Source organism: Leptosomus discolor, chromosome 2 (genome assembly GCF_034619465.1).
Source record: "Leptosomus discolor isolate bLepDis1 chromosome 2, bLepDis1.hap2, whole genome shotgun sequence".
In the NCBI taxonomy this organism is placed as follows: Eukaryota; Metazoa; Chordata; class Aves; order Leptosomiformes; family Leptosomidae; genus Leptosomus; species Leptosomus discolor.
This window is the reverse complement of record NC_141392.1, coordinates 36,799,829-36,812,817: the sequence shown is the minus strand read 5'-3', so window position 1 is coordinate 36,812,817 and position 12,989 is coordinate 36,799,829. Positions and strand designations below refer to the sequence as shown.

The following is a 12,989-nucleotide window of genomic DNA, read 5'->3' as shown; positions in this document are numbered from 1 at the left end:
CAGAATAGAACTTTTTTTATTTTTTCTGCAACTAGACAACAAGTTTCTCAAGAACTTACTTGGGTACCTTCCATCACTTGAGATTTTCTTGCACATGCTCCTTCCTGTCATTTCAAGTTCCTCATGTTCATGTTGTGGTCATTGCACTGTCTTTTGGCAGCTGTTTTCTGGCAATCTCCTTTGCCTTAGGAGCAGCAGAGGTGTGTAGGACACTAAAAAAAAAGTCTTATCTTACATGCACATTAGACTTTACACAGGGTAGACCTCAAACAAATGCTTCTCCCATATTTTTCACTGTCTTTCAGTGTATTTCAAAAGCAGTTGTTTGGGTACAGACTCAAATAAGTGGGAGAGCTGAGCATTGCATTTGCAATGAGCTCAGTAAATGGTTTAAATCAAAGTAAGCTTCTCTATGTATATGTACACCTTTTTGTTCTAGAACAATTTTTAAGTTTTATGCTATTGATCCTGGGAAAAGCACCTGAAAAATCCAATGGCTAACTAAATGTGTGACTGTTCATCTTGTACTGCGGTAGCTACCATGATGGCAGTCTCAGGAGTCTACATGAGTTGGCATAATGAGGCCAGATTTCTGTCGGTTGAAATGTTTTTGCTATCATTAAGCGTGTGTTCAGAGTAGTCTCAAGTATATGACGACCTGAGCAAAAAATATGCAGCTGCTTTTGGGTTATTTTTTTCTACCAGATCAGTTCCCCATTCAGGTTCCCTGTGTGGCATTGCAGGTAGCTGTGTCAGTGAGGTGTGGAGGGAGGTGCAAGGAGTAGAGAGAAGCTAAGAGTAAGGACTGTTAAACCCAGCTTCTGCAGAGCTGTTGCTATGTGGGTAACTTCTCAGAGGTGACATGTTGTACTTGTGAGTGGTGGGGTCTGTCAAGCGGAATCTGTACGAAAACTTGGTGGCTGGTCCCAGAAGCCCTATTTCTGAGAAACAGAGCGTACTGTTGTTCTGATTCAAAACAGAAGGTCATGTTGAGTGAATAAAAATATTTTCATTCAAGTTATCCTGATCTGCAGTGAAATACTGTGGCAAAAAAATCTTTATTCCTTTTCACAGTGAGCTGAAAAGTAATTCCAGTTCATATATGGTAGACTGAGCTGCATACCTTGTTAAGTTATAAGTACCATCAGAGAATCCCCCAAAAAACGTTGAGTTGGAAGGAAACCTTGGAGATATCTAGCCTTCTCCTGCTTAAAACAGGGGCCTCTTCCAAGCTAGATCCAGAGGCTACTTTGGGCTTGTCCAGTTGAAGTTTGAGTCTGTCTCAAGATGGAGAGAACTGAGCGTCTCTAGGCCCTGTCTCAAGGTCTGCACTGCTCCCACGGGGAGGAGTTAGTTCCTTATGGCCAAAGTTTGCATTGCTGGCATTTGTGCCTGATGCCTCTTGTCCTTCCACTGTGCATCTGAGAAGAGCCTGGCTTGGTCTTCTCTATAATGCTCTGTGGGATAGCTGAAGACAGCAGTTACTTTCTTCAGGCTACAAAAGCTCTGTTCTTTCGGCCTTTCCTATTGTGCCATTTCCTCAATCACTTGAACAATCTCAGTGGCCTTCTGGCTTCCCTCCAATCTGTCAATGTTTGTCCTGGGAAGTCCCAAACAGAGGGGGTAACCCCCTCTGGCTTCTCTGTGGTTTGCCACCTGTACCGCAAGTGCTTGCTGCTGGTGTGTAGTCCTGCTCCTTGTCTGCTGGGACCTCCAAACCCCTTTCTGCAGTTGTCCTTCCCACCCCCAGCCAGCTTGTCCTCGGCTCCTTCTTGTGTATGTGGTTGGTCTCTCCTAGCTGCAGGACTTTTTGGTTGGCTGTGTTAAACCCCATGGGGTTTTGTTGCCTACTCCTCCAGCTTGTTGACGTTCTTCTGACTAGCAGCCCACTCTTTTTTTTTTTTTTTTTTTTTTTTTTTTTCCTTTCGCCGCGCCTGCTCTTTCCCCCCTGTGCCCGCTCTTTCCCCCCTCTCCCGGCTCACTTTTTTTTAAGTGTTGAATTCTACCATTTTAGAAAGTGAGACAGGAGTTGAACAGAATTTGAATTTGATATCTCAGGTCCCAACCTCCAGTTATTTTCAGTTGTTATGAACTTAACGTTTGTTTTAGACTCCTTTAGCAAAGAATTCAGTTACCGTGCAGTCTGCACTGTTGTATTTGCCAGTGCATTTATACATTTGGTTCTATTTTAAATAATTTGGTCACGTTTGGTTTTTGTTTTGGCTTATAAATATATTCTGGGGTTAAGAATTTGTAATAGCTTTTCGTAACACTGAATTTTAGGAAAGCAGTGTTTCAGCATAGCTGTTCTGGTTTATTAATTATTGTGGCAGAAAACCTTAAATATTGTTAGGAAAATGTTCAATTTCATTGCAAGGAGGCAGTTTAAAAATGCTGTGTACAATTGCTTGTTACATCAAGGTCTTACCGTAGCTAATTATGGTAGTGATGTTCCATTATATGGGAATGAAGTAGTGCTGTTTGTGCCAAGTGGGCATTCATAGACAAAATGCATAGAGAACTGAAATACAGGGGAAGAGGTAAACAGTGGTTGTGTAGCAGTAATGCACAGTAGAACCTCAGTCACCAGGGAAGGATTATATTTAGCCTGTTTAAAAAAAGTATACATGTAACTTGCTATTTCTGATGTCTTAAGCTATCCAAATAAATTCAAGAACATACTTTTTAATAAAATAAGGGCAATAAAACTATAGCATATGCATTAGGTAGTATTAGTCTCTTTTTAAAATTAACATCCTCTTTTATGGAGCAATGTGATAGGAATTGCTTAATCGTTTTACTGAGAAATAAAGATGTGTATGTGCCTTCTTGTTTGGTAGTCCAAAGGTTAGTTAGTAGTCCAAAGGTGATTTGTATACTTTGAAATTCAGAATTACTTCTCCAGCACTTTGTGGATTTAAAGTCTTAACTTTGTCACTTCAAATGATCTTGTTTCTCACTAAATTTCAGGAACAGCAAATGTAGGAAGTAACTGTGAATTGCTGGTTCACTGTATACATTCAGTTTTGGTTTTTGAAGGACTGAACACCAAAAAGTAGATTTCCAGTACAGCTCCACCCTACAGAACAAATGAGGAACATAAGACTGTCAAAGTCAAAGTAACAATTAAATCATCATGAAATTCTGCTGAACATAAAGAGCAGGTTTTGAAACTTAAACTGCAGAAGGTATTGTAGATTTGATCATTACTGAGGAATTTGTTCCATAGCATGGCCTTACCACCAAATTTGTCTTTGCTTTGAAGAAATCTTTATACTGTTTTTAGGCATTGATTACTTTGCACATCTGATTTATCTGAAGGTGTGGTTTGCCTTTCTACATGACTTCTTCATTGAGTATACTCAGGCTCTTGAGAAGAGCTGGTGATTATTCCTTGTATTGCCTTTTTTCCAAAGCCATTGTTGCCAGCAAATAGCACTCTGTCTTGTACATAGTTATGTTGGTTCAGTAGTAGGTCATTGCTAACCTGAAGCTGAACACAGAATAATCTGGGGTTGCACTTTGATTAAACACCAAGGTTATTGACTTCTCATTCCTACTGGCTCTAGATCTTGAGATTCTCTTGGAAAATACCTGTCTAGTCACTCAGGTTTATTTTGTGTGAATGTTGCCTGATGTAAAAAGAATTTTAATAAAGTAGTCGGCATTGTATGTATGTTAAATGAAAATATTAATGTAGATTAATAAAGTAATTGTGTTACTTCAAGGATGCAGGAGAGGTAACAGCTTTTATTAAGCCAATTGTTGCATCATTTATTAGTTCGTGCTAATGTATTCTTCCCAGTGGGAATCCATAACTGATAAGATTTCTATTTTGTTGAAAAATACATTTATATTTGATTGTTTGTTGTTTTTTTTTTTTTAAATAAAATCTAGTTATACTGATTGTTCTGATAAAGTATAACAGCTCACTGGAAGCCTTGCAGGGTACATGCAGTATTTTCCAATGTTTTTGTATCAAATATATAGCTAGAAGGTTTATAAAATTATAACTTCTGGATATATTTGGAATAGAAGGTACAAGAAAAATACATTGCACTTTATAAAAGCTCTCTAGCTCTCAGTATTTATCTATTCAGAGTGCAAAAGAAGGAATGTCCCTAGCAATGAATTACTTGACCCCACATTTGGAGTGAAAACCAGCAATATTTAAAGGGCTCAGAAGAACACTAACAAGTTAGTTAAGGCAAAAATATACATATCGAATTAGAATCATAGTCAAAAAACTGCTAATAGGCAGCACGATAGTAAACGGAATCAAAACAAAGCTTTTGTCCTTTTAAAGGATTTAAACATAAGAAATTCTGACAGATGTCATTTTTCGTAAAGAAAATTCCAGTAAGGCTTAAAAAGTCTGATGACAGATCATGGCTCCTTATGTTTCATGGGAGTTTGCTTATTTTCTCTTATTAATTTTCCTCTCATTGCTGTACTATATATAATGATATGCATTGCACAGTGTGTAAATTAAAAAGGACAGACGTTTTGGCTCTGCCCAGCGTAAGATCTTTGTTTCCCAGTTGTGATTAACATGGTTTTGCAGCATGTAGACAAAATGCTTGTCACTTCGAAGCGAAAACCTTGTTATACTGATTTGGGCTTATTTTTCTGAACAGCCTCCCAGTCTTTGTTCTGATGTCTTCTTACATAGACTCACACAACCTGTTTAACCTCCTTGTTTATGAGCCTGGTGATGTCTTACATTTCCAGTCTTGTTGTTTTCTGCTCTAGAGCCTGAATCCTCAAAATACCTGTGCTTATATGTGGAAGTTTTTGAGATCCCATAGTAGTAATATAAGTATTCACAGTACAGTTAAATCTGAGTTTTTGTGGTGGATTGGAGTACATCAACTGGTGGTGAGGACCAACACAAAGGAATTGCCTGGGTAAGGTGACAGATATTGAGAGTGATGAAGAGACTGAAATTGCAGATGGCCTTTCTTAAGCAAAGGAGACTTGTTGAGCTTGTGTGAGGCAAAGAGCAAGAGGAGTTGAGATTTGGGCCATAGGAGGAGGATGAAACTGTGAAGAAGGAAGATAAGGATAGTAGAAGGGATCAAAAGATACCCACGACTGAGGCCTGGCCCCTTCCACCTACTACTTCACAGAGCCCAGGACATGTTCCTGGAAAGGGCCAAGCCTTCCTCCCCACTGGCATGGCCACTTGTGAGCCCTTCTTTCCTGCCACCTAACTTTCTAGCTCTACTGACGGAAGTCTAGGGAGAAAGTTGAGTGGCCCTTGTGAGTCAGACCCATAGAAGTGGATGCGGTTTGGTGGTTTTGTGTTCCAGGAAACATTTTAAAGGTCTCCCAGCATCTTCTGTTGAACAGGTCTCTTTCAGCTGCAGCCCGTATCAAAAGCATGTCATCCTTCAGAAAAATGCCCAGATATCCAAGCTATAAGAGCAATAAGCTCGGATTAGGCAACCACAACTCATGGGGCTGATCTCTCAAAAGGGCATTTTTAAATATCAGAGGAAAAGTCTCACCCTAGATTTGCCAGTGCTCCCTGCTGATGAAGCAGAAGCCACTGCAGCTTTCAGTTTCAGACTGAAGGGCAATCACTTTAATACAAAGCTATATATATTGTTTTCTGCTCACTAAAGAGTTCCAGGTTGTTCGTTGCACCTTCAGTTCTGCTCTCTAAAGCTAACTGGTAGTTTCCGCATGGATGTTTCAACACAGCTGTCAGTAGTATTTGATTGCTTCAGTGACTTTCCATATTTTCCCAAGACAAGTGAGATACTGTGGAAAAAACAGTATGTAACTGATAATTACTTGATGTAAAAGAATGCATAGATCAGAGGGTTGAATAAAAATCACAGAGGCGAGCCCGATGCTGGCATTTCCTGAATCATGGAAAGACTGACTTTTCAATCGTACCAACTTTATTAGACATCTTTTTTCAGCATGGAGCACTGGCAAATCAACTTTCCCCCTAGACTTCCATCAGAGATGCAGCAGACTGGCAGAGAAGAATGATGGGCCTGAGAGTGGTGTTATTGGCCAGAAATGCCAGGGGAATGAGCTTGTTTGGTAGCTCAGGTGTGGCAGAGGGGGTAACTGCAGCATGACACAGGGTATGTATTTGATGCTCACCTGTTAGTCTTAAAGATTCATTCTCTTATATTTGTAGGATCTACAGCTAGAATACGGTCATGGTCCCCAGTGTGGCTACTTCTTGGGTGCAAATAAGTGAGTAAGCAATGGCATTTTCTGTCTTTAATTCATTCAAGGCAGTTTTTACATGCATTTGTGATTTTTATATTAAACACATTAGCTGAAACATGTAGTAAAATGTCAAGCTTGTTTGTATCAGTTGCAATTCCAAAATCACTATTTATTTCTAAAATAGTAGTAATTCCAATGATACAGAATTACAGCACTGTTCAGTAATTAACATAGTCAACACAGCCTCATCTCTACAGTGCTGTAAGCTTCCTTTTAAGTGCAGTTATTTTGATCTGCGCATTGACAAAATGTTCTGTATGATAGGTACCCCAGAGCACGATTTTACACCATCTAGGAACTACCAGTGCTGCTCTTTGACAGTACTTTATGCCCTTCTTCATATTGTAGGGTACTAGGAGCATTCAATTATAGGTGCTTTAAAAAACCAAAACTTACCTGTCTCAGCAAAGTCCTTTAACTTCATGTTCATACATTTAATAATTTTATTGTATTAATCGTATGAAATAGTTTTCCATGTAATTCTTTCTATCCACCCAATTTTTTAATTACATTTCTGCATGTCAGAATTAGGAAGCCTAGCTTTGCTTTCTAAGTTAAATAATGTTTTAAAAATGCAGAAAATCTAAGCATGGAATATATTTTTACACATTTACACTTTTAGTTGGGGAAAATACAAATATTGGTATCTCCAAAATTCTTTTTCTCATCCCTGTGTTTTGCCTGCTGTTCCTTCCTGTGTCTTTTCAGACAAAGACACAAAACTGAAGAAGTTCAGAATGTTACAAAAATGAACTAGGGAAGAATTAATTTATTCCAATAGTGGTTCAGTCCTCTTGTCAGTCTGATTTTTCTTTTTTTTTATGATTATGATTTTCTTGGACAGCATGGATTTGTTTTAAATTGGATCAAGCTAAGTTTTACAGTACAAGGAGCAAGGACCACTGCACAAGGACCACTGCACTTGATAGCAATGTGTTGATAAACACATTTGGAAGTATGTTGTCTAGAAAAAAAAAAAAAGCATCTGTGTTCATTTGTGTGTGGATGTTTGATGTATGTTCTGAAAGCCAGCTGAAATAACATGCTTTGGATTATTTACTGATAGAATCATAGGAGCATTTGGCCTGGTTTTTGTGTGCCACAATTAAACTGTGTTCTTATTCTTATTTAATGCTGAAGGAGTCTCTTAAAATCAGTTGAAGAAGAACTGCATCAGCGGTAATTCTATTCTTTATTTTTTTTCCCCTCCTGTGTGTTTCGACGTCATTTGTGCATTGATTTCTTATGTCTATCACAACTAGTTCTTACTGTCCCTGTATTTGCTGAGAGAAAATGAGAGAGGCTTAGTTGTCTGGATTGCAGCTGTGCTTTAAAGAATAATAATAATAATGGCAACAAGCTAAAAGACAGTAAAATTCTGTAAAAGAGGTAGTAGCCCTTGAGCTCATAATTTTTCGCAGTAACCGAGGTAATTTTAATACAACTCACTCAGCCATAGTACCTTGTTCATTTTCATAGGGGACATGTGGCACATTTAGAAGATGATGATGATGCAGATGATGATGCTAAACAGTAAGTCCTTTCTTCTTGTAAAAAAAAATAAATATATAAATAAGCTGATGCTTCAATAGGTGAAAATTTTAACGAAGTTGAATCATATGTTCTATCCCTAATAGCTCAGGATTCTTTTTCTTCTATAGCTTTTTTAAAGATAGGCATTTACTATTGTTTCTAGATTACATCACTAGAAGTTCTCTTAGTCTGCTGGTAAACTTTGTTATAAATTAGGAGGAAAAGAAATCTTGTTTCTTGCTTGATACAGTTCTCCTTTTATCTTTAATTGTTGAGCAAAATCTTGGCATAGTTACATCGAGCCAGTAATTCTTCTGACACCAGTCCTGGTGTCCTTTTTTAGAGCTGACGACTGTATATTAAAATACAGCTCATTAGAAGTACATAAAATATATACGTAACTGTCTTCTCTGGATGATTTTGTTCTGTCCACATTCTCAGCTACGGGGATGCTTATATGGGTGCTCTATTTTGGGATAGAGCTGGCTCCCTTACCACAGAGAGAGCGAGGTTATGTGACTGCACAGGCAATATCTATATGGATGTGTTAAATTAACTATGCTTATATTAAATTCCACTGTTATTCCTGGGCTCTTTTTGATTGACAGGTAAGAGCAGAAACAATGTAAAACGCACAGCCAGTATGTGGAAATTTGCATTCTTAAATGAATCTGATGTAAAGACCAAAAAGAAAGATGCTGTTGAGACAGAATTCTTGTTTACCTTCTGTTAATGGTTAATGGGTAATTTTGAAAGCTGTTGCTTCATACCAGAAACCTGTAAAACATGCGTTATCTGTTGCTGGCATCTGTCTCTTACAAAGAACCAAGTCTCTGTCTCTCTGTCTCTGTCTCTCTGTCTCTCCCCGCCCCCCCCCCCCCCCCCCCTTCTGGAGTTATTTTACTGCTGTACTGAAACTCGCATTGCTTAAGGATCAACTTCTCAAAACACGACTGTGTTTGCTTTTTGACACAAGTGATGTTTGTAGAAAAAAAACGATTTTTATTCAGATTTTAGCAGGCTTTATTCTCTTGCTAATTCCTTAAGAAATTTTTCATATTTCATTATTAAGTCATTATTTAAAAGTGTGATTGATTATGCAGTTCATCGATAATGCTCTTGTCTTTGAGGGGAAGAGGTTGATATGCTACTCATTGATTTGCTCATCTGCATTTGGACCAAGCTGAGAACCAGCTTTGCTCATAGCTGGGTAGACCTTGGAAATGATAACTCAGGCTTCCTGCACTGTAGGAGGTAACTGCTCCCTATAGCTCCATACTGCCAGCTCCACTCTGATGGCCTTCAGTTGGAGATGCTTTGGGTATCTGCACTGCTGCAAGCCAGCTCAGCTCTGTTCCTCCATCCGCACTAATCTCTAGATGTTTTTTTTGTGTACAGCTCTGTGTCTGTCTGTTCATTTTTGCTTAATGTTTTGGTTCCCCCCCAAAACTCCGCCTCCACTTCTTGTTCGGTTTGCAGCCAGGGTCATCAACTTCAGTAATGTTCCAGGGCTTGGAACCTCTTGATTCCTGCTGTCTTGAAGTGCTTGCACTGATTTCTTTGTCCAGTGCTTTTTGATCCTTGTTCCTTGCATGAGCTACATCAGAGCTTTCAAACAGCATTGGCTTTAGCTGCTTCTGTTGCTGTCATATTTCTGTGGTTTTTCTTCTTCAGGTTAAGCAAGAAAGAACCTGATAGCTTCTGGAGACATTCCAATTAATCTGACCCTAAGGACAGTCACCAGTGGTCTTCCTAAAAAAAGTCCTGGTGTTTTTTGCTTCTTCCCATATTTCATCCTAGGTAGTCTTGCCGTTCAGAGAGGGCCTGACAATTTCCTGTAAGCACAGGGGTAAGACTTGAATGCTTCAACCTTGGATCAGACAGGTTCTACATCTGTGGCTTTCCTCTTGGTACCTGCTTGAACCCAAAGCTCTGCTGCAATATGTTGGTTCATCAGCTTGATCTCGAATATTTTTCTCTAGAGCCCACTGAAAATTCAAGGCTTCTGTTTGATTTATATTCTGTGAGATGGAGCTGTAATTGAAGAGCGCATGTGACATTGGTCACTTTTCCCTTCAGATCCAGAACAAAAACAATGAAGCAGCTGTATGCCTTCTAGTCCAAACTGATACCATTGCATGTCTCTGAAGCTGGATGATTCGTGACAGCAGATAACCCACATGCTTCAGGGAACAATATAAAATTATCTGTCTTCATTTAATAATTTTGATTATTTTGGTATTTCTTTTTCTTTCATGGGAAAGCAGAAATTACTGGGGCATTGCCCTGTGTGATCAGTGGTGACAAACTGCACATAAACCTTGCTGTTGAAACCAGGGCACACAGTGCTTTGTACAAACATCTGTCACAATTATGCGAAATCATTTGCTTTATTGGTTTTTTACCTTTGGCTGCCCAATAACACTGCGATGGCCATCTGAGATGGAGTTAAGAATATGAAAGAAAATACAAATGGAGCTTGTACACACATGCCTGAGGACTTAAGCTTGGTCCTAGTGTTACAAAGAGAAGATAATTTCCACCACCATAGCAGCTGAAGTGCACGACACAGGTCTTCCAGCTTCTCTGAAATAAAAGCAACTGATAAGATGCCGGAACAGAAACTCCTGAGAAGAATGCAGCAAAGCAGACAAGATGTTGACCTGTAAACAAGCAAACAGTTATCTTACTACTTCCTAAAACTTTGGAACATAATTTACAAATAAGGAAAATACTGTGCAAATGTCAAGTGTTCACAGCTGTATTCCTAATTTATTTAATGGAAATCAATTTCTGTTCCAAAAGATTAGGAAATGAGACAGTGTAAGAGTTTTTAAAGACATAAAAAATTTAGAAAGTTAGTGTTTGTTTTTTTTAAAAATGCAGCATATTCTGTAAAACACAGACCCAACAGAGGAAGAATGCTCATGACATTTCAGCTTTCTTGGTTTCTGCTCATACCTTAAACTGTTGAGCCAAGCTGTTGAATTGTCACTGCGTTAAAAAGTTGTCTTTCTCAAGATTTCTGTGAAAAAAGAATCTCATGGAAGAACGAAAAGAAAACCAAACAACCCAGACAGTAGGCTAGCTGTCCATTGCAGACAGATTTTGCTTTCCTGAGTCCTGTTCTGGAGAAGTCAGTGGTAAATTTTTCAAGGAATGGCATTCATCAGTTTTCTTGTAAGTCTCCTTTGCCCTGTATACCTACAGATGACCCTTTAGCAAAGCCACTGATATCCTAAATCTGTCTCCTCTCAAAAGAGTAGATATCAGGGCTGCTCTGCATCTCTCTACTTTTTTCTGCACATAAACCTTGCTGTGCATCTTCACCAAATCAGTTCATGTCACTTTGTGCTCTCTAGGGAGGATCTGTGATACTTTAGTTTTTGGATAGTATCTGGTATGCGCTGCAATAACAAAATGTTTGGAAGTATTCATGAGGCAGTTGTTTGAACAGAATAGTGCTGTTGAAAATTTAATGGTTTATTTGCATGGTGTTTATAAAATCCTGTATCCTCTTGGGCACTGCAGTATAAAGTTCAGAGACCTACACTGGGTAACAATCTGTTTGTTTCTTTTGTTTCTTTTCATTATAGTGCTACTATGAAACCTAAAGTGCCACCTCCTTTACCACCAAAGGTAAGTGAGGAGGATTTTGTTGCCCAGAATAAAAGGGCACTTCAAATAAATGAACAAATGCAGAGTGTCTAAATGGCTGTACCAATGGTTCTCTCACTTGAAGACTTGAAGAAGGTTTTAAGTCAAGGGTATATCCAGAAGATATACAGAAGACCTAGCCTTCAGTTGCAAATCTGCATGAAGTCTTACACTGTGGGATATTTGTCAGTGCTGTTTTTAATTAATTGCTCTTCTGATACTTTGGAAGGCATTAACTGGGTAGTTAAATTTAGTGTCACAAGTAATTTTTAATAGAGAGTCATCAAATAAAGCATCTGCTTGCTAATTTTGATGTCTGAATGGTGATCTTCAGAGGTGTGCCTGGATCAGATTAGGTTTTGCACACTGCCACTTGAAGAGCAAGTGAATCTTTTAACACTGAAGTTATCTTAATATGAGCAAAAATAAAAATTAGAAGAAAAAGCTTAGATTTCTTTGTCTGGCTGTCAGTTCTCTAGGCAAAAATTGCAGGTTTGATTACTTACAATCCTGCACTATCTTTGCATATCTGAGAAGGGTTTTACAAGCAGCATTAGTGTAGCCAGTGTCTAAACAATGTTGCCCTTTGTAGTAACATCCCTTATTTCGGATTCTTTACACAATTCCTGGCCATATCCTTGAGTGATCCCCAGTTGCTGCTTAAATGTCTAGTTTGGTTATCTGTAGTCACTAACAGTGACATTTCCACATGCCCAATAATTGTTTCATGTATGACTTGGTTATAATGATTTTTAATTTGTCCTTTGTCGATAACAACATTTTCCTTATTGCTATGCATTTCCTTTAGTTTGTTTTTTGAGAGAAATTTGCCTGGCAGAACATATTGCTTTATCAACTTACTTGTGAACATTCCAGGATCCAAATATTGCACGTAGGTTTGTTTTTCTCATTGAGAAGTAGCATGGATGCTTTGAATATTCTTTCATTATGTTTTTATTATTGCTATGTCTTTTTCAGCCTAAATCCATCTTTATCCCCCAAGAAACTCATTCTTCTGAAAATGATAATCAAGGGACTATCAAGAGATGCCCAACATCAGAGAGTCCAGCAAAATCTGCATCTCAGGTTCCACCCAGGCCACCACCTCCTCGGTTACCTCCACAGAAATCTAATGCTTTAGGTAGTAAGAGTGACATGAAGAAATATACAAGTATTTATTAAATAATCTAACATGATTTTATTTCTACGTCCTCACCTAAGCACACATTAAAACATACTGTGGTAATTTTTCTGTGGTGGGCAAGTAACAGAAAGTGCATGAAAGCCAAAATGCATGAAGAAAGCATGCTTAAACTCTTAGAATGGTCAAATGTACCTTGCAGTAAAGTCACTGACATGATTCCTGCTGATGCCATTGATGACACTATTGCTGTTCTAAGCAGCAGGCTTATAGTGTATCAGGATTTTCACTGGCAGTAAAAAAGTTTTCCTGTATGTAGGTTTCAGATTCTGGCCCTGTGTGTCAACTGTTGTTGTCATTTAACATGTCAAGAATAGAGTTTTGCTTTCGAAGTTTGCTTTTATAT

General features: G+C 38.5%; 1 protein-coding gene across 4 annotated transcripts in view; it reads left to right on the top strand.

Moving 5' to 3' along the window:
• MAP4K3 (mitogen-activated protein kinase kinase kinase kinase 3) overlaps nt 1-12,989 on the top strand; it is an 83,975-nt gene that overhangs the window by 42,927 nt on the left and 28,059 nt on the right. For all 4 annotated transcript variants that reach the window (XM_086482321.1, XM_009948244.2, XM_086482323.1 and 1 more), the window contains 5 exons: nt 6,158-6,216; nt 7,393-7,431; nt 7,732-7,785; nt 11,382-11,424; nt 12,421-12,583. In XM_086482321.1, coding sequence (XP_086338447.1) covers nt 6,158-6,216; nt 7,393-7,431; nt 7,732-7,785; nt 11,382-11,424; nt 12,421-12,583 — 358 coding nt within the window. The remainder of the gene's footprint in view (nt 1-6,157; nt 6,217-7,392; nt 7,432-7,731; nt 7,786-11,381; nt 11,425-12,420; nt 12,584-12,989) is intronic.